Here is a 16,276-nt window from a genome sequence, read left to right on the forward strand (position 1 = left end):
CCCCCTGCCGCATTGCTTTCTGCACGGCGCCTATATGGTCCCTTGACATTCCACTACCGTTTCGACATTTGCGGCCGGGTGTGGACAGTTTATACTTATAGTTTTATGCTTCATTGAATTTGATTTTTTTGAATCTCCACGTATCATTATTATCGTTCACGAAAAAATGTTCCATTCGATATTGTTAACCGAAATAAAAAAAAATGTCATCTACATGTTTTTGATTGTAAATAAATTTCCAGCAAGTGCGTTTAATAGGATCTACCAATAGAATAAGCTTGAGAACATAATTAATATGAATATGATTGCATAAACGAAGCGAAGTAAAACTATTTGGCCGTTTACCGCTTGATAAAAACGTTACAGTATCATTTTATATTGCGATATTTACAAGCAACGAGTGTAAAGTAATCCGCGGCATTTCTACGTGGCAAAGATTTTTCTACAAAATCATGGAAACAGAGAATTTCACTGACTCGACTAATTAATCAGCGCGTTATGAAATAAGCACACACAGACTCGGAAAACACGTGCGTTATAATTTCTCGAATGAGAGATTACGCGAAATATGGAGATTTATAAATCCTGCTCCAAAATCGAATGCGTATAATATTCCAACCGACAAGTCGTCGCCTCTCACAAAAAAGTATCCGGTGTCATCCGTGAGATCGAAAAAATTCAGGTGCAGAACAAATCGTAGAATCGCCAACTCGTAGACCGAGAGAAAGATCGCATCGGCACTATTTGTTAATTTAACTGTTCTCGCGCGCTGCTGCGGCTCACGACTGTTAAATAATTAATAACCATGCTCTCTGGCGAAGAAAGAGCGAGCGCGAGAAACGTAACTCGATAGGGCAATTAATAAGAGGAACGAGATGGATGGACTCGAGGCACGCTTTCCCAAAGCCCCAACTCGGCGTAGCCTACGTCTGTTGCTCCTTTTTCCAAGGCCTTCCATCTTTTCATCCTCGGCTCGCGTTATCGTTCGGTGAACTCTCTCGGCACGGAATAAGGATTTTAGAAGCGAATCATTTATCACTGACGTGCCAAAATATAAGTGCCACACATAACAGTCGAGCTGTTGGTGTAGCTCGTCCGCGCTGAATTTAACGACATGCGTTATTAACTTTATAGGTATGGCATTTAGTTTTATGTGTTTGTTATACTATTTTTCTCGCTTCGAGTGCGGTGCCGGTTACGAAAAAGGCGCCTTGCCGCGCTGAAAGCCGCTCGAATTATACTATTGCGCTTTGAAATATTTGCCATTAGTTACGATCTGATTGATTTAATAGCTTCGCAGTTAATTGGTAAACTGACGCGTAGGTCAACAAATGATCAGAGGTACAAAGTGCAAACGCAGTTGGACGACTCGGCGCAAGTGAAAATGGATAAAACAGAGTGCCGACCACGTCGGCGCGTACAACTTTCGCGAGCGAAGGGATAAATTACGATATCACGCGTGCTCATAAAAAACAATCATCTGCGCGCGCGCCAAATGTAAATCGCGGAGGAGATATTGCGCGAAAGCCAGTGGTGTGTTTAGAAGGAGCTCGGCAACAAGGTTCGGCGCGGGCCCCGCGCCGGCGCAGCTTTTACGACTGATTTAATGCCGACTGAAATACGACGGGCGATGGAATCGGTCCTTCCTTATGACTTTAACCGCGCTCGCGCAGGCTTGTGCAACGCAGCGCGCGTGCGAGTAAGTGCAAGCCAGAAAATCGCTTTCTTGGGGCGGAATCTTCCAAGCTCTCTCGGGCGCCTTTCTCCGCGCCGAGGAAAACTCGAGAGTCTGACGGTCAAGTTAGCCTTGCGATTCCCGGGACGAATGACGATGATCGATGAACTTGTTCCGTGCCAGCTGAGAGGATAATTTTTATTTTGACCTCTTGCTCAATTTATCGCCGGATTACGTGAAAGTTCTGTATCGGCTCGACGTGAAATTTGTTAGGCAAAGCTTCAGCGTCATGTGATAGGGTATCGAACCTTTGAATCTACGAACTTTATGTAGATCGGGAAACGTTATTGAGCAACCGGCAAATATTTACAAGCGGATGAATTTCCGAAACGCATATGAATCAACGGAAAAATAATACTAGCTAATATGAGAGGTAAAAGTTCTAATTCAAGTCTTAAATCATAGAAATTAATTACAGCAATCACTCTCGCGTCCATCGCTGTGGCAACGGGTGTTCTAAATCACTTAGTCGCAATCATCGAGCTTGCGAGAGACAGAGCTTTCGCGAACAAAGGACGGACTCCTGATGAGTCGCCGCTACTTCATTACGGTGCGACGCGTAAATCTTCGTCGCAACCGACCGACTGGCCCCTCGACTGATTGGCGTTGAAAGTCTACTCTCTTTCTCTCTCGCTCTCTCTCTCTCTCTCTCTCTCGTCTCTTTTTCATCGGCCGCCTGCTTCCAACGTTCATAAATTGATCGCTTGTTGATATCCCGCCCGAGCAAAAAAGAGTAGTTTTCATTCATAAAATCTCTGGGCGAGTGATTGATGAATTATCTATATTCAATGGCGTTATGAATTATAGGCGCCGCGCCGCAGCTGCATGTAGCGCGCTCGAGTTAAATGAGTGAAAGGCTTTGGCAAAATTTTGCGCACGAGAGATATGATGATTTACTAGAAAATTTTATTCTCTTCTCTTTCTCGCGCGCGGTGGGGGCTTTCCGGCGTTTTATGAAATATAAATTATCGCAGGAAAATAAAGAAAAGCGCAGCCCGATAAATCACAGCTCGGAACAAATCTCTTTAAAATCTCGTAAATCCTCGATAAAAAATTAGATTGCTGCTATTGTAATACGCCCTGCGCGAGTGCTTTTGCAACCGAAAGTTTTTACGATCCGCCAATAAAAATTGATATTTTCCCACACTTGAACTTTCACTTTCGTCCGTTCTTCTCGCTACAGTTTTCCATTCTACATCTAATTACAGCGGTCGATGAAAAATAACAGTCGGACGCGCGCCGGTCGCTCGTGTGAGAGCACGAGCGGCCGACAGTCACAAGCCGTTCGCAGGTATATCGGCGCTTTTATGCCAATCACGTCGCACCGCGCGCGAGGCGAGCTTTTGAAGAACCGCTTGCGCGAACCGCATACCACTGACACTCCGAGGACGACCGAGAAACTCATTGATTTCTTTTGGCACGTGAATGTAAACACACGAGGTTTTTCCAATTCGCAAATAATTACGTGAGATTATTCATTACTGACTTGTCGTGACGAGGATTTTTTCTTTTTCAAGTTCATCGTGCGATAACTGACAAACGAAGAAAGTTGCACGTTTTCTCTGAGAATATTATTGACAGCAGAAAGGATGCTAATTTTCGTCACTTTTCATCGCACACCGGATCGAAATTTAATGCCCTCATTTAACCGTTGTTAAGTTAAAAACTCAAATTATTGTACCTATCTAACTTTACATAAGTTGCAATCATAGTATCGCATAAATTTTCTTTCTTCCAAATTAACGACTACGTTTTCCTCGAAATCGAATCACGGCGAGTGAGGCCAATCATATCACTTTCCAAATAAGCAATATGAGAAGCCGTTGAAATTAAGACGAGCGCATGCATACACACACACACATACACACACACACGCGTGCGCGCGCGCGGAACTCCTAACTAACGTGCAAAAAGAAAAGCTTTTACAAGGTAATTTCGCAAAAAGGATCGTAAGGCAATTACATAACATTAAGCTGCCATAATTCGCAAACGAGATATTATTACGCGCAAATCGTAAGCGCGGCACGTGATCGACCATCCAGGCGTCTAATATCAAAAATTATAGAGAGCCTTGAGATCAATCGGCGTCGAGAAAAAAAAACAGAAGAAAAGAGCTTCGACGCTGTATATGGTTTTGCAAGGCGCCTGCGTCGCGTCGCGAGTCGTAAAACGTTGCTTTTCTCACGCGCGCGCGAACTGAATTAGTTTTAATTGCCGGCACGGAGTTCTTTCACTGACGTTTTTGTTTTCCTTTTTGTTTTCTTTGCGCGCGTAGTCCGCGGACCATTACAAATTGAGTGAATTTGTTGCGCTCACGCGCGAACCTATCGATATGGACGGTCACGCGTCTCCGTGCGAGCTTATATACAGGTATCTTTTCTTTCGCGCGCGCGCAGCTATGATACGCTCTAGACGTGACTCACATTGTGCGTTACGCATCTGCAGTCGAGTAAAAAAGTACAGGAGTCAAGGAGGAAAATGCAATGTGCAACGGCTGCCTCTGGCATGATTTTGCGAATTAGGTGTAATTGTCAATGACACATAAAAAAGTTCAACTGCAAAATTGTTTTGCTTTTTTAGCGCATTGCCGTTTCCAGACTTTTTAAATGCGATTATTACTTTTTGAGGTTCCCTCGCATTTTATATACAACAGAAACAGCATTAGGGTGAAGTTTCGCAAAAGTTTATCGTAATGCTATAAAGATGCCACTGCTGTAATTTTTCAGGTCATGTATTTCGAATTTAGTGTAGTGTTGAGGAAGTCGCAAAATACATCATTAAAATGGACGCCGTTCACTCATAGCCTCTAAAGAGTCTCTACAGAAGTGATATATTTGTCTCGTCAAACACGTTAACTAATCACCAAAATTGAAACAGTTTTCTCGAAATACTCAACCCGATGATTTGTTGCCCGCGCTAAACACAGCAATGCACACACACATTCGCCCGATCACACGCGAGCTCCAAGTTCCACTCTGCACACTTCTGGTTCTTGACGTTTGCGCTTGGCATGCCATCAGGCGTGAAAAAGTTTTTCGGAAAAAGCCCCTCGATAAATCTCGATGGCAGTGAGGCGCGCTCTGGAAAAGAGGATCACTGCTTTGCATCAAAAGGATAGACGCCGCCGTAAAGAGGAGCAAAATAAGAAACGACGGCGGAGCGGCAAGGAGCAGCGGCAGGCGCCCGCTCGGCGACGAGCGTTTTGTCGCCGGTGATTGGCGTTTCAAAGGACAACCGCGTACAATGCAATTACCCCGCTAGCGAGAGACAGAGAACTTTAGGGCTTATACTGCTTCCTTTTATCTATTCATCGTCCTCTTGCGCGCGCGCAAGCACGTGCTGTCTCTCTTTTGTCACCCGCGGGCGCGCACTTGCTCTCTGTCCACGCGCCCTCTTCCTTTTTTTTCTTCGCTTTGCTTTACCTATTTTGCTCTTCGATCGAGAGATGGATTATTCAAAAGTTTGCTGCGATATTTTATTATTCGTAGATTGCACTGTCTTCTTTATTCTTGATAACGTTAGTCGTTCGTATGTCTTTTTTAATAACGTTTTTCCTTGAATATCCATCGATTTGGTGTTGGTTTCTTTATCAATACGAAACGCGTCATATATTTCAATTCCTTTGGCTATTATTTTTGTAAGAAAACTTGCAATAAATTCGACGGGATTCGTGAAATAACATGACTTGAAAGATATTTCTATAATTTGCATTACAAATTCAAATAAATAATTTGGATCAGGAAATAAAGTGAATATGAAAAAAATATATAAACCTGATTATTTTGCATGCAAAAAAAGTCTAGAAATAATTTAGTATGTTACGGGCCGTTTTCATTTTTACGATAATAAGAGTTAGAGGCACACTAGTACATGCAGAGGAAAATGCAATAGTAGCATTAGAGAATAATATACTATCAATTCGAAAAGTAGCATAAAATCTCGCATGAGACAAGTTGTAAACGTCAGGTGTTGTAGAAACGCGCATAAAATGTTGCACATTATGCAAAAACGTTTAGCTTAATTTTCAATACCACTTGTAAATGTCACTTGGAGGCGAAAAATACACCTGCGCCCAGAAACGACTTCTAAGTTGAGCTTGGGAGAAAAATAAAACCAACGAAAACTTCCATTCAATCGGAGAAAATAAGGGAAAAGTTGCATGGGCGGATCTCACGCCGCGCCACGATGGCGACGACTAACTCGGCAATAAATAATCGTCCGGCGGCGCAACTCCGCGAACGTTTGCCTCGTTTAATAGCCGGCAATTGGCATTTCTATCTCGCTGAAAATCACGCGAACGTCATTGCGAGCGCGGCGGCGACTCCTTTTACTCCTCCCCAATCTTTATGATTGCTGAAAGTAGGCGCGTTCCTTTCAGAGATAATCCTCTCTGTCTCTTCATTTTTTCAAGATCTTTGTATGATTAGCGTGAATGGTAAGAATAGGAGTGTTTGGTTGCGTTATTGACGAAATGAGAGCTTTCTAATCGTACCCTTTTTTTTGAATTTTTTGGAATTTCAGTTTTTAACGGATACTTTGATATTTTCATTAAACATCTATCAGTATCAATTGACTTTTCAATTGCAATTGATGTATCTTGCCTTGTATGATGAAATGACAATCGCTTCGAAACAGTAAGCTTAAGTAATGTTTCTGTGTAGGTGATGGTTCGTGTGCGCATAACGTTATGCCGGCGAAAATAATTTTCAACTAATTTCCTTTCAGTTTGAATTTATTAGATTGATTTATTAATTTTTATTAGATTAGCTAATAAGTCAAATAGAAATAAGAAGTGTTATATGATTATTTATTTATGTATATTTAAAAGTGATTTTTTTTGTAAAATTATTCCCATTAATCAAAGAAAGCATAGTTTCAAACAGATTTTTCCAAAAAATTCAGCACAAATTGTTTCGGGTTCGCAAATTTCATTTTACTTAACCTCAACCTAAAAAATTCACAATTTATTCCCCTTTGGAGCAAATTCGAAAGCGCAGCTTCAATTAGCCTTATCTCTGATTACCAAACATCAACTGTATTTGCACGCTTAATATTCAATTTATTAAATTCTTCACCTTCATTACCGATATTTTTTTCTTTCTTGAGCAAGAAAAATAGTTCTTCCCCATAACATATTATCCCCGATTGCGAGCTCAGTAATGCGATTCAATTTATCCAAAAACTCAATAATTTATTATCCTGGAGGTGGTCGCATGTAAGTAGTTATTCAACTTGCTGTTCATGAGAGCCATCGCGTTAGCAGATTAGGTCTTCAATTAACGATTTCATTGGCGCATACATGCCAGTGATTAAACCCTTGTACATACATATAAAACACGTGAAAGTTAAGATGATACGCGTGTCAGTTTATATATATTAGAATTGTGGAAAATTACAGATGGATGATGTGATTTTCACTTTCAACGTTTAACTGGAACGTTGATGACCAATATGAAACGTTGTATTCCAGAAAAATTCAATATGTATATCTTCAGTTAGTTTGAAATGATATTGATGATTCCAACGAAGTATTACGATTTACTGCATTGGACGTATGCATTTAGATATTAATTAATTTGGATATAGATGTCAAATTTGAAATTTGAAGAATCCTGTTTAGATCACACCTTATCTCTCGTCTCATTTCAAAAAATCCTAAAAACTATTCAGATAGATAATCATAATAAATTTCGTAATTATATAACTCAAATTGAAACTAATTGACCTCATAATTACAATAGTTTAAAAATAATCTTAATTAAAATCTTATCATCAAAGATACAATTTGAAAAATATCTCAAATTCAGGAATATTTACACTGTAAGACATATCTGCATATTTCTCATGCAAAAAGTGGAACGAAATATCGAAGCGCTGGAGGTTCACTATAATTTCGTGTATCAGTAGATATGCATCTGCTTTCGTTACCGCCCCCCCCCCCCTTCATCACAATCAGGATAAATAACGGCCAAGCGTTTATTGTGTATGTCAGGCGTGGCGTTATAAAAAAGCAAAAATCTCGATGCGACACGTGTCGCGTTTGTGGCTTCTTATATGCATCGAATATATACAGAAGTATAAATTATCTTGACATTTGCATTTTTTAATTGCATAAAAAAACTATTTTCTTAATTTAACTTTATGGATAGCCTTTAATGTTAGTTATTTGAACTAGAAGTAAAATCTTCACTATGAAAATTTTCGAAAATAAATTACATTAATGGAAGATTTTTATTCAAAACCATGAATTTCGTATGTCTGATCATGTCCGACTTTTACTACGTAAAATCTTAAAATCTCTCACTGTTCTCAAAATGAATCTTTCAAGCCCAGTAATTTTGATATAAACAACAAAAATCACTCAAACTATTACATTCCTCCATAGACATGGAGGAAAAACCGCCGAAAGTTACCCAAGCAAAGTGAATATAACAATCAAGCCTACTACCGTGTATTTCTTACGCAAACGGCAGCAGTCTACACCGCGCACGCCTCTAGATTTTTCAATAGAAGTCGACCACCCAAATCAGGCTTTATGTGTTGCTCGTGCTACTGTTTGTACATGTTGCTTGGTATTTTTTTATAGTGTTGAATTTCACTACTTTCGAGTGGACATTTTGTAAGAAAAGTATTATTTTGGTTGGTTTTTGTGACGATAATTATGCGTTAGAGTTTGTTTTTGACTTGGTTTAAAAGAAAAAAAAGATCTAATAACTAAATTATTTAATAAATCAGTATTGCGAAAGGAAATTTGTAAGATATTAAGTCAATAATTTTGTTTTAAATCCAGGCTGAACTCAAATCCGACATTCGAAAATTCGAAAGCATAAAAATATATGCAGCAGTCGTCACAATCTCACATCGATTTCGGCTGGCGAGAGCCAAGCTAATGACTCGTGCACTTGCCTTCGCGCGTTTCAATTTCAAATGCAATCAGCGAGCATTACTGGAAATAGGAGAGGGAGAGGGAGGGGAATATAGAGAGAACGCAAAAGCGAAAGTGTGTGTACATTGGGTGGTATCTTCGCGAAACAATTTTTTCTTCTTTAGCCAAATGTATAACGTCAGAGTTTGTAACGTGCTGCGTAATAATGAATTACTGCCCGTAACCGAAAAGAAAGTCAGAGTGTACTGACCGCGAATCTGCGTCCGTATACAGGGTGTGTTTGCACGCGTGGGCACGTGCGAGTGAATTTTCAATGCGGAAATTACATCCCATGCCGCTCTCTTTTCCACGTCACTTTTGATTGCTATTATTTACGAGAGTTTTGGAATGAAAAAAAAACTTTCGGAATGATGTGTGCGATTACCTTTGGTTTTGATTTCGTCGAAATTAAAAAATCCAAGCGTACTTGCGCAACGGACGCGCCTTAATTACGTTACAGCGTTTAAGACGCGTAGACAGACTCATCAGGCATCGGGATATCAGTTACCGAAACTGGCACGAAATAATCATCCTTTTACGACACTTCCGCTTTGCGGCGCGTGCTGACGGCCAAACGCCAGAAATGAGATCATTACACGGCACAGGCGCAGCCAATAAGTGATTACACAGTGGCCGAGCGAAGCCATACAATTTGTTTATCCCGCGCAAAGCTCACTTTCGCTCTATTCCGATCGGAACTCGATTGATTTAACTCTCGCTGCCGCGAAAAACACACAACCGAGTTGCGAGAACTTAATCTGCTTGTAATTGATTATACACGCCGCACACACTTGTGTAATGACATTGTTCGCTTGGATTGGTTCGGCATATTCAATTTGTCGGTGCGTTCATTAGGATTATGGCTTATTAGCTCGCGTTTCCCAGCGACTCGTTTTGTGGAATACAAAATTACTTGTATTTCTTCGGTATGTATCGGCGAAAAGAAAAGAAAAAAGTTACAAGTGCAGCTGTAGCTCGGAGCCGCCAAGCTTAAACGCGGATCCCGCGCGCGATCGGCAATTTTGCCAAACGTTTTCCCACGCGCGTTGCGCGCGCGTCAAGTGGCAGCGGTGGCGATCTATCGGACCCGTCGTTTTCGCGGCCGGCAAGCGCGGCTCTGATGAATCTCCGACCGCCGCATACGTCTTTCAAACCTTCCTATCCGCGTGTTTTCATTTGCGCGCCGCGAGCTCGCGTCGACACACACACACACATACAGACACACACACGTGTTTGCAGATCCGATTTAACGTTTTACGGCAAGCCAAAACGCTGAATTATACGTGTTTGTCTAGTCGAAATGTTTTTAAGAGGGATTACAAAATTGAAAGGCTATGCAAATTTTACGAGGATTATAAGATGCCGTGCAAATTGGTACAATATTTTTATTTTAGTTGTTTGATATATTTGATGGCTATTTTAGATTAACGTGGTATTGAAAGTTTAGATGTTACAAATTAGGATGAACTTAATTTGCATGTGGAGCGGGAATATGTATATATATATATATATATATATATATATATATATATATATATATATATATAAATGATATATAAATTTAGAGCAATCAACAAATGGAACGCAGCTGGATTATTTTTTCATTGCGGAAATTTAAAGGAAGTTAGCTGTGGTTAAAGCTTATGCAACAGCACTCGGCAAACAATTCCAAAGAGAAATCCCGAAAATAAGAGAAAAAAACTAAAATTCCACCGAAAAACTGCACATACGCAGGCGGGCACCCCCCCCCCCCCCCGCCATGAATAAAAGATGGTTGCAGCGTACCGCCCGGCATTACGTAAAAGCACCAACCGTGTGCGAAGGTGCCATTAAAAATACGATTTTCTCAGTGAGCGCGCGGCGCAAAAAAATGTACACACACATACGTACGTACGGGAGGCAAAGGAAAAAGGTCTTGCTAGCTTCCCTTATAAGCCGGCGTGTCAATTTCCAGTCGCGAAATTAGCAGACAATGCAACGCTTACTCGCGCATTACGTGGATAAGAAATTCCTCAGACCTTTGCTCACTTTTTGGTGGGAGAAAGAGTGGCTTTTGTCTGACTTTATAAAAGGTAATGTGTGCTGGGTGGGGATAAGTTTTTCGGGATGAGCTTAAATTTCGCGTCGAGTTAAATTGTTGAAAAAGAAAGAATAATTGTACGCGTTTATATTAGGATTTAATTTTCAATTTATTTTTTATTTTGGTAGAATTATTTTGTTCATAAGTTTTTGCAGTACCCGATGCAAATTTAAAACTTTAATATGTAATAATAAATTAGTACGAATTGGAATTGGAGCATTGTAGGGTTTACAAATCAGTTAAAACAGTAAAAGTATCAAGTAGATAATGTACTTTATCTTTTCATAACTGAAAAATGCTATTGCTGATAAATTTGAATCGAGTTTCAGTCGACATCTATGTTATCAAAAGAAAAATAAAAAGTTTCGATTTCAAATGCGACGAAACGGCTTCTTAATTTTCATTTTTTATTTTTGTTTTGTTTACTTATACCTGCATAGATAACATAAATAAAGTTTTATTTACTCATCAGTCCACTTACTTAATGTAAGTTTCAAATTCTATCCAATATAGTCCATTTTTCTTCCGATTGTTCATTCGTCTTTCAGCAAAGTTACAGAAGAAAAAAATGTGTAAAACAAATCCAACCCTGCAAACTTCAATTGCAGAATCAAACTCATGATTGGTAAAAAGTACTCCTATCGAATATCGTTTTTTCCGCATTTTCATCACCTGTGCGTCTCTTCCGAACTAAACTGCTCTCTTTCTCTCTCTCTCTCTCGCCGTCTAAAAATTTAACAGTTAGCGCCGTTAAAGCGCGGTGACGCATCGTGTACACACGTTGAGAGTTTCTGGTGGGGAACAATGGAGCTCGCCCGGTACCCCAGCGTCCGCTTGATTTATGGGAGCATTATTTTAGCAGCCATGGCATTCTTGCACGGGTGCACCTCTCTCTCTCTCTCTCTCTGTCTCTCTCTTTCTTTCCCTCTCTCGTTCTTTCTCCTCCTGTAGATTTTCGCGCGCGGACAATCGCACGCCCAAGCATACTAGGATTATATGAGCGCCTTGACAAATTCTACCTGTTCGATTGTGTGTTTGCCTCTGCATCGTGTTGCTCGCTTGCTCGCTTGTTTGGTCCCAATGGCTACTAAGATTATGTGACTGAGAAATTTCACGGAATTTTTGACTTCTTTTTTTAATACATTATTGCTTTTTTTCAAGTTGATTATTCGTGCTTCAAATCCGTAATTGTTGTGGGTTTTATGCCCATTATTAGTAGAAGTTGACCAATTATTTTTATGAAAATTTTATGAAAATTCATTTTTTTAAATGTTAAAAATATTCTATATTAAAAGAGTTCCCTTTACAGAAAACTTTTCATTTCCTTATTCAATAAATGTTTTTTGCAATTGTATCAGTAAATTCAACAGTCAAGTATTAGTATTCAATTTCAATGGAAATGTACCATTATTGCGTTATTATCTCCAAAAGAAGTGCAACTCAAACAGAAATATTTTACGTTCTAAACTTTATTATAAAATGAATATAACAATTTAATTGAGAAAGCTAAAAAAAGAAAAATGTCACATCAGCCGTTACATCGTAAAAATCGAAGTGCGCAAGTTGAAAACCATTGCAAAGATACTCAAATAATTATTGAAAATTCACTGCCATAAAAAATTGATATTTGCATAGCTACTACCGTTCAAAGCATTTATCACGCTATTAGCCCGATGTATGATTAACTCAATTGTTATTTAATTCAAGTACATATACCGACACAGAAACATCCACATGCTTACTTAGTTCACACAAGCCTCCCCATTCCGTTTAATAACCAGTCGCTCTCGCGCAAACATAAAGTTTGAGCTTCTCTCCCACAATTAAAGCCCAACAACAATCAAGATCGCGATACGTATGACTTTCAATAACCGAAAATTACCATGCCGCGCCAATCTGGCAATTATGGCGAATTTGCAAATGCCGCGAGAGTGAGAGTATAGCTAATTGCGTTCGTTAAAATACCTCGGGAAATATCGTTCATGCGCGGGAATTGTCGTTGCCCTACAACCTTCGAACGATTAATGTTTTGTCTTGCGTTGTGAGATTTGAACTTTTTTTCTTTTTCTCGTTCGGCTGTTCGGATAAATCGATCTTGCTTTCGTTTACGAAGCTTGCGAATCAAGACTGCAAATTTTCCATTATTTCAAGTAAATCTTCTTGTTTTTCAAATCAGTATGAAAAACGTCAGAAAGAGTGCGTTTAAAGAAATAATATCGATTTATCTGTTCCGACGATACTTGCGGTGACTGGTCTAATTAATGTAGAGCACCGTTCAAAATTTAGACCTGCTGATAAATTATTTTTGGTATGCCAGCGTGTATTTCTCTTATGGCCTACAGGAAAGTATCCATCTGAGTATGAATTTCTTGGAATAATTATTTCGTAGCCCGGTACCAAAAAAAAGCCTTGAAAGTTTATTGCATCTCGTGAAACCAAGCCTGCGAGCTAACAACATCACACGGACGAATTTCCCAATGCACCAATCTCGAAAACACATAATTCTAAATGCCTAATTGAGTCATAACGCCATAACTAATCCGCATCAAAAAGTCAAATAAAATTACTCAGCAAATCATAAAGCCGCCGTACGCTCTCGGCAATTATGCAGTCAAAACAACTATCACTTGCTTCTGTGTGCTCCGGGCCGAGAGCTAGGGTAGCCCCCATTTATGCATCTGTGCACAATTTACACGAGCGTAAGCAATATCGCCTATATATGCGCACCGTTGCTTGCGCACGCCAGAGATAATAAATACAATTAAAAGTCCACCGTTCTCTCTCTCTCTCTCTCTCTTTCTCTCTATGCTTGGCTGCATAATGGCCTAAAATGAGGTAACAGCTCTCGCGCGGTATATTATACCTTTTACTCTCACTGTGCTCATGCTCACACGCATACGCCAGAGAGAGAGAGAGAGAGAGAGAGAGAGAGAGAGAGAGAGAGAGAGAGAGAGAGAGAGAGAGAGAGAGAGGGAGAGAGACAGACAGACGCTTTAATTGTTCATTATTGAAATGTCGCGTGTGTTGCGCCATGTAGTCACACGTTTCGCGTATATATGACGCCTGTGGAATGTCTCTCTTTTTTGCGATTGCTTTGCGCGCGTGACCACCCAACAATAACGGCATTATTCATTTTTATTTGTAACCGTGCTTCAAAAAATATTTTCTTTTGTTCCGTTGATGGTGAAAAAAGGATACTACGGTGTAAATATAGGGGATACGATAAACGTTTGCTCCAATTGCACCGTCGATTGTACTAAATCTTCAGATTAATTTTACCATCAGATTGACATTTTTTTATCCACATCTCTTTTGAAATACCTTCACTAATCCTTTAGATGTCACTTGGAATCTTTTGTAATAAGTTGTATCATTTAACATCGAATAGCAGTATTTTTAGATCTTTAACGATGATCAAGCTACATCGTACAAAATAGAATTATTAAGGTTTCTTACTACAGAATTATAAATATTAACGCCTATGATTTCCGGGCTGACGCAAACTGACAGCGCAACGCTTTCAAAATTGATAATTGGAAAAATCGAAATACTTGACAATCGCAGAAAATCAAACTCGTCACTGTTACTAATTCGCATACACAAAACGGGAACGGAGCGAAGCTTACCTAGCGCGTATTTGTCGACCATTGAACGTACATGCGCGGGGCAAAAAGTCGTTAATAAATGGCCGCGTGACATTCCATTCGCCGTGTGTCCCTCTTGGCTTTTCTTCCTCGCCTTTCCACGCAGAGGACTTACACGGTTCGCGAGCGAACGCGAATCTGCTTTCTACGACACAAAGACAAGCTTCGATATACCTCGTTACGAGTAATTTTTGCTTATTTTAAAAAAATATTTGTAGAAAACATACGCACTTTACACCAGCAATAAAACACTATATTAAGACAGCCATATTTAACACTTTCACGAAGAATCGCGTTTTATACGTCAAACTTAGTAGTAGTACCACGTGTGCTTTGCAATGCTTTATCGGTTTTAATTACAATTGCACAGTTATACGTTTAAGCTCCCTTCGCTCTACGCGAATGTTTACGGCCGCCCGTCTCGTGTTTAGGAATTTACAGTATACGTTGGACAGATGGTCGCTTCTGATTGCATGCGTGTGTGTGTGTCTGAAAGTATTCGCGAAAAGTCAAGATCGTTGCTGCTGATTAATCGTTGACCGGTGCGCTGATGCTCGGTTGTGATTATGAAAGTTAGCCGTGAATATTTGTATTTTGAGGCTTTGAGTTTCCGTGTGTGGGAAGGTGGTATTATATAGGAATTGTTTGCTTGCAGGAGGAGAGCGAGCTCTCGAGCAAGCGGTGGGCCAGTGCGCCTCGCCGCTCGGACAGCCCCTGCATCCTGGGGCCGCCAACGTCTAGAGAGGTAAGGGTCTGCGAAAAATCAAACACCGACGACAATGTCGCGAATACGCATTCCGCGTAACGATGGACTCCAGCGTTTCAATTTTAGCCATTGCAACTTTGTTTTCGTAAGAGTACGCCTATGGTCTCGAACGATTTCACATAATCGACGCCGTCGAATCGTTTCTCCGACTATGTCAATTGTCCGAAAAAAGAAAGGAAAAAATAACCACGCACGTGCATTATCGCGTGCATTATTGCACCTACGTGTATACTCTCAAGATCGTCATTCTCGCTCTCTCTCTCTCTCTCTCTCGTCAAATCTCTATGGATTATCGGCTGCTTTCACGCTGCGAACGTTAGCGTGTCGTCGTAAAAAAAAGGCAGACACACACGGCCAGGGAACTGCGATGAGACAATGAGAGAAAGCGCGAGGATTAGGGCGCGGATTTCTAATATTGCGATTGCGTGTGACGACGACGATTCATCGGCAGTTGAGATCGGAGGGAAAGCTCTTCCTTTTTTCTTTATCGTCGCGCTAAAACTTGAATTTATTTCTCCTGCAACGATAAATTCTCATTGTTCGCGTTTATACACATCACTTAATCATTTTCGTAAATCTCGGGTTAAGCTTACTCGCTTTGCGCTCATGTATTTGTGTGGAAAAGGATGCGGATGGAAAAATTTGTGAATTCAACGCAATATATCAAACCTTATTTTGTATTTGTGTCGGGTGAGAGTGACGGTCGCTTGTGTTCACTTCGAAAAGCAAAGTTTGAATGATATTTTTCATAATATCACTTGACTGTTGGGCTGCAATGACAAATTGAACAATAATAATTACTAAGACACAAAATCTAATATTTAAATTAGGATTTAGCTTACTTAACTGGCTTTCGATAGATGAGATAGCACACTGATGAGAATCGAATTGTTGATTTACTATTTTCGTAAAATTTTTCAGCGAGAGTATTTTACTTTTAACTTAAAACATTAGCACATAATTAGTTCATTGGTGAAAACTAAAATCTATTCGGAGAATTTGCTTTTTCTTTTTTTTTTCAAGATTCTCTTGTTCCGAATAAAAAGTATCATTCTACGGTTTAATTTTCATCCAAACAATAACCACTCAACCGAACGCACCGCAAACCCCCTTCAACATCTTTATC

At 40.0% G+C, this 16,276-nt stretch overlaps 1 protein-coding gene across 1 annotated transcript in view; it reads left to right on the plus strand.

The window, feature by feature from the left end:
- The window catches only part of LOC131668432 (Krueppel-like factor 7), a 298,845-nt gene that overhangs the window by 97,648 nt on the left and 184,921 nt on the right, over positions 1-16,276 (plus strand). The window contains exon 3 of the mRNA XM_058942603.1: positions 15,040-15,129. Coding sequence (XP_058798586.1) covers positions 15,040-15,129 — 90 coding nt within the window. The remainder of the gene's footprint in view (positions 1-15,039; positions 15,130-16,276) is intronic.

This window comes from Phymastichus coffea, unplaced genomic scaffold (genome assembly GCF_024137745.1).
Source record: "Phymastichus coffea isolate CEN01 unplaced genomic scaffold, Cenicafe_Pcof_1.1 PCOF00077, whole genome shotgun sequence".
Lineage (NCBI taxonomy): Eukaryota > Metazoa > Arthropoda > Insecta > Hymenoptera > Eulophidae > Phymastichus > Phymastichus coffea.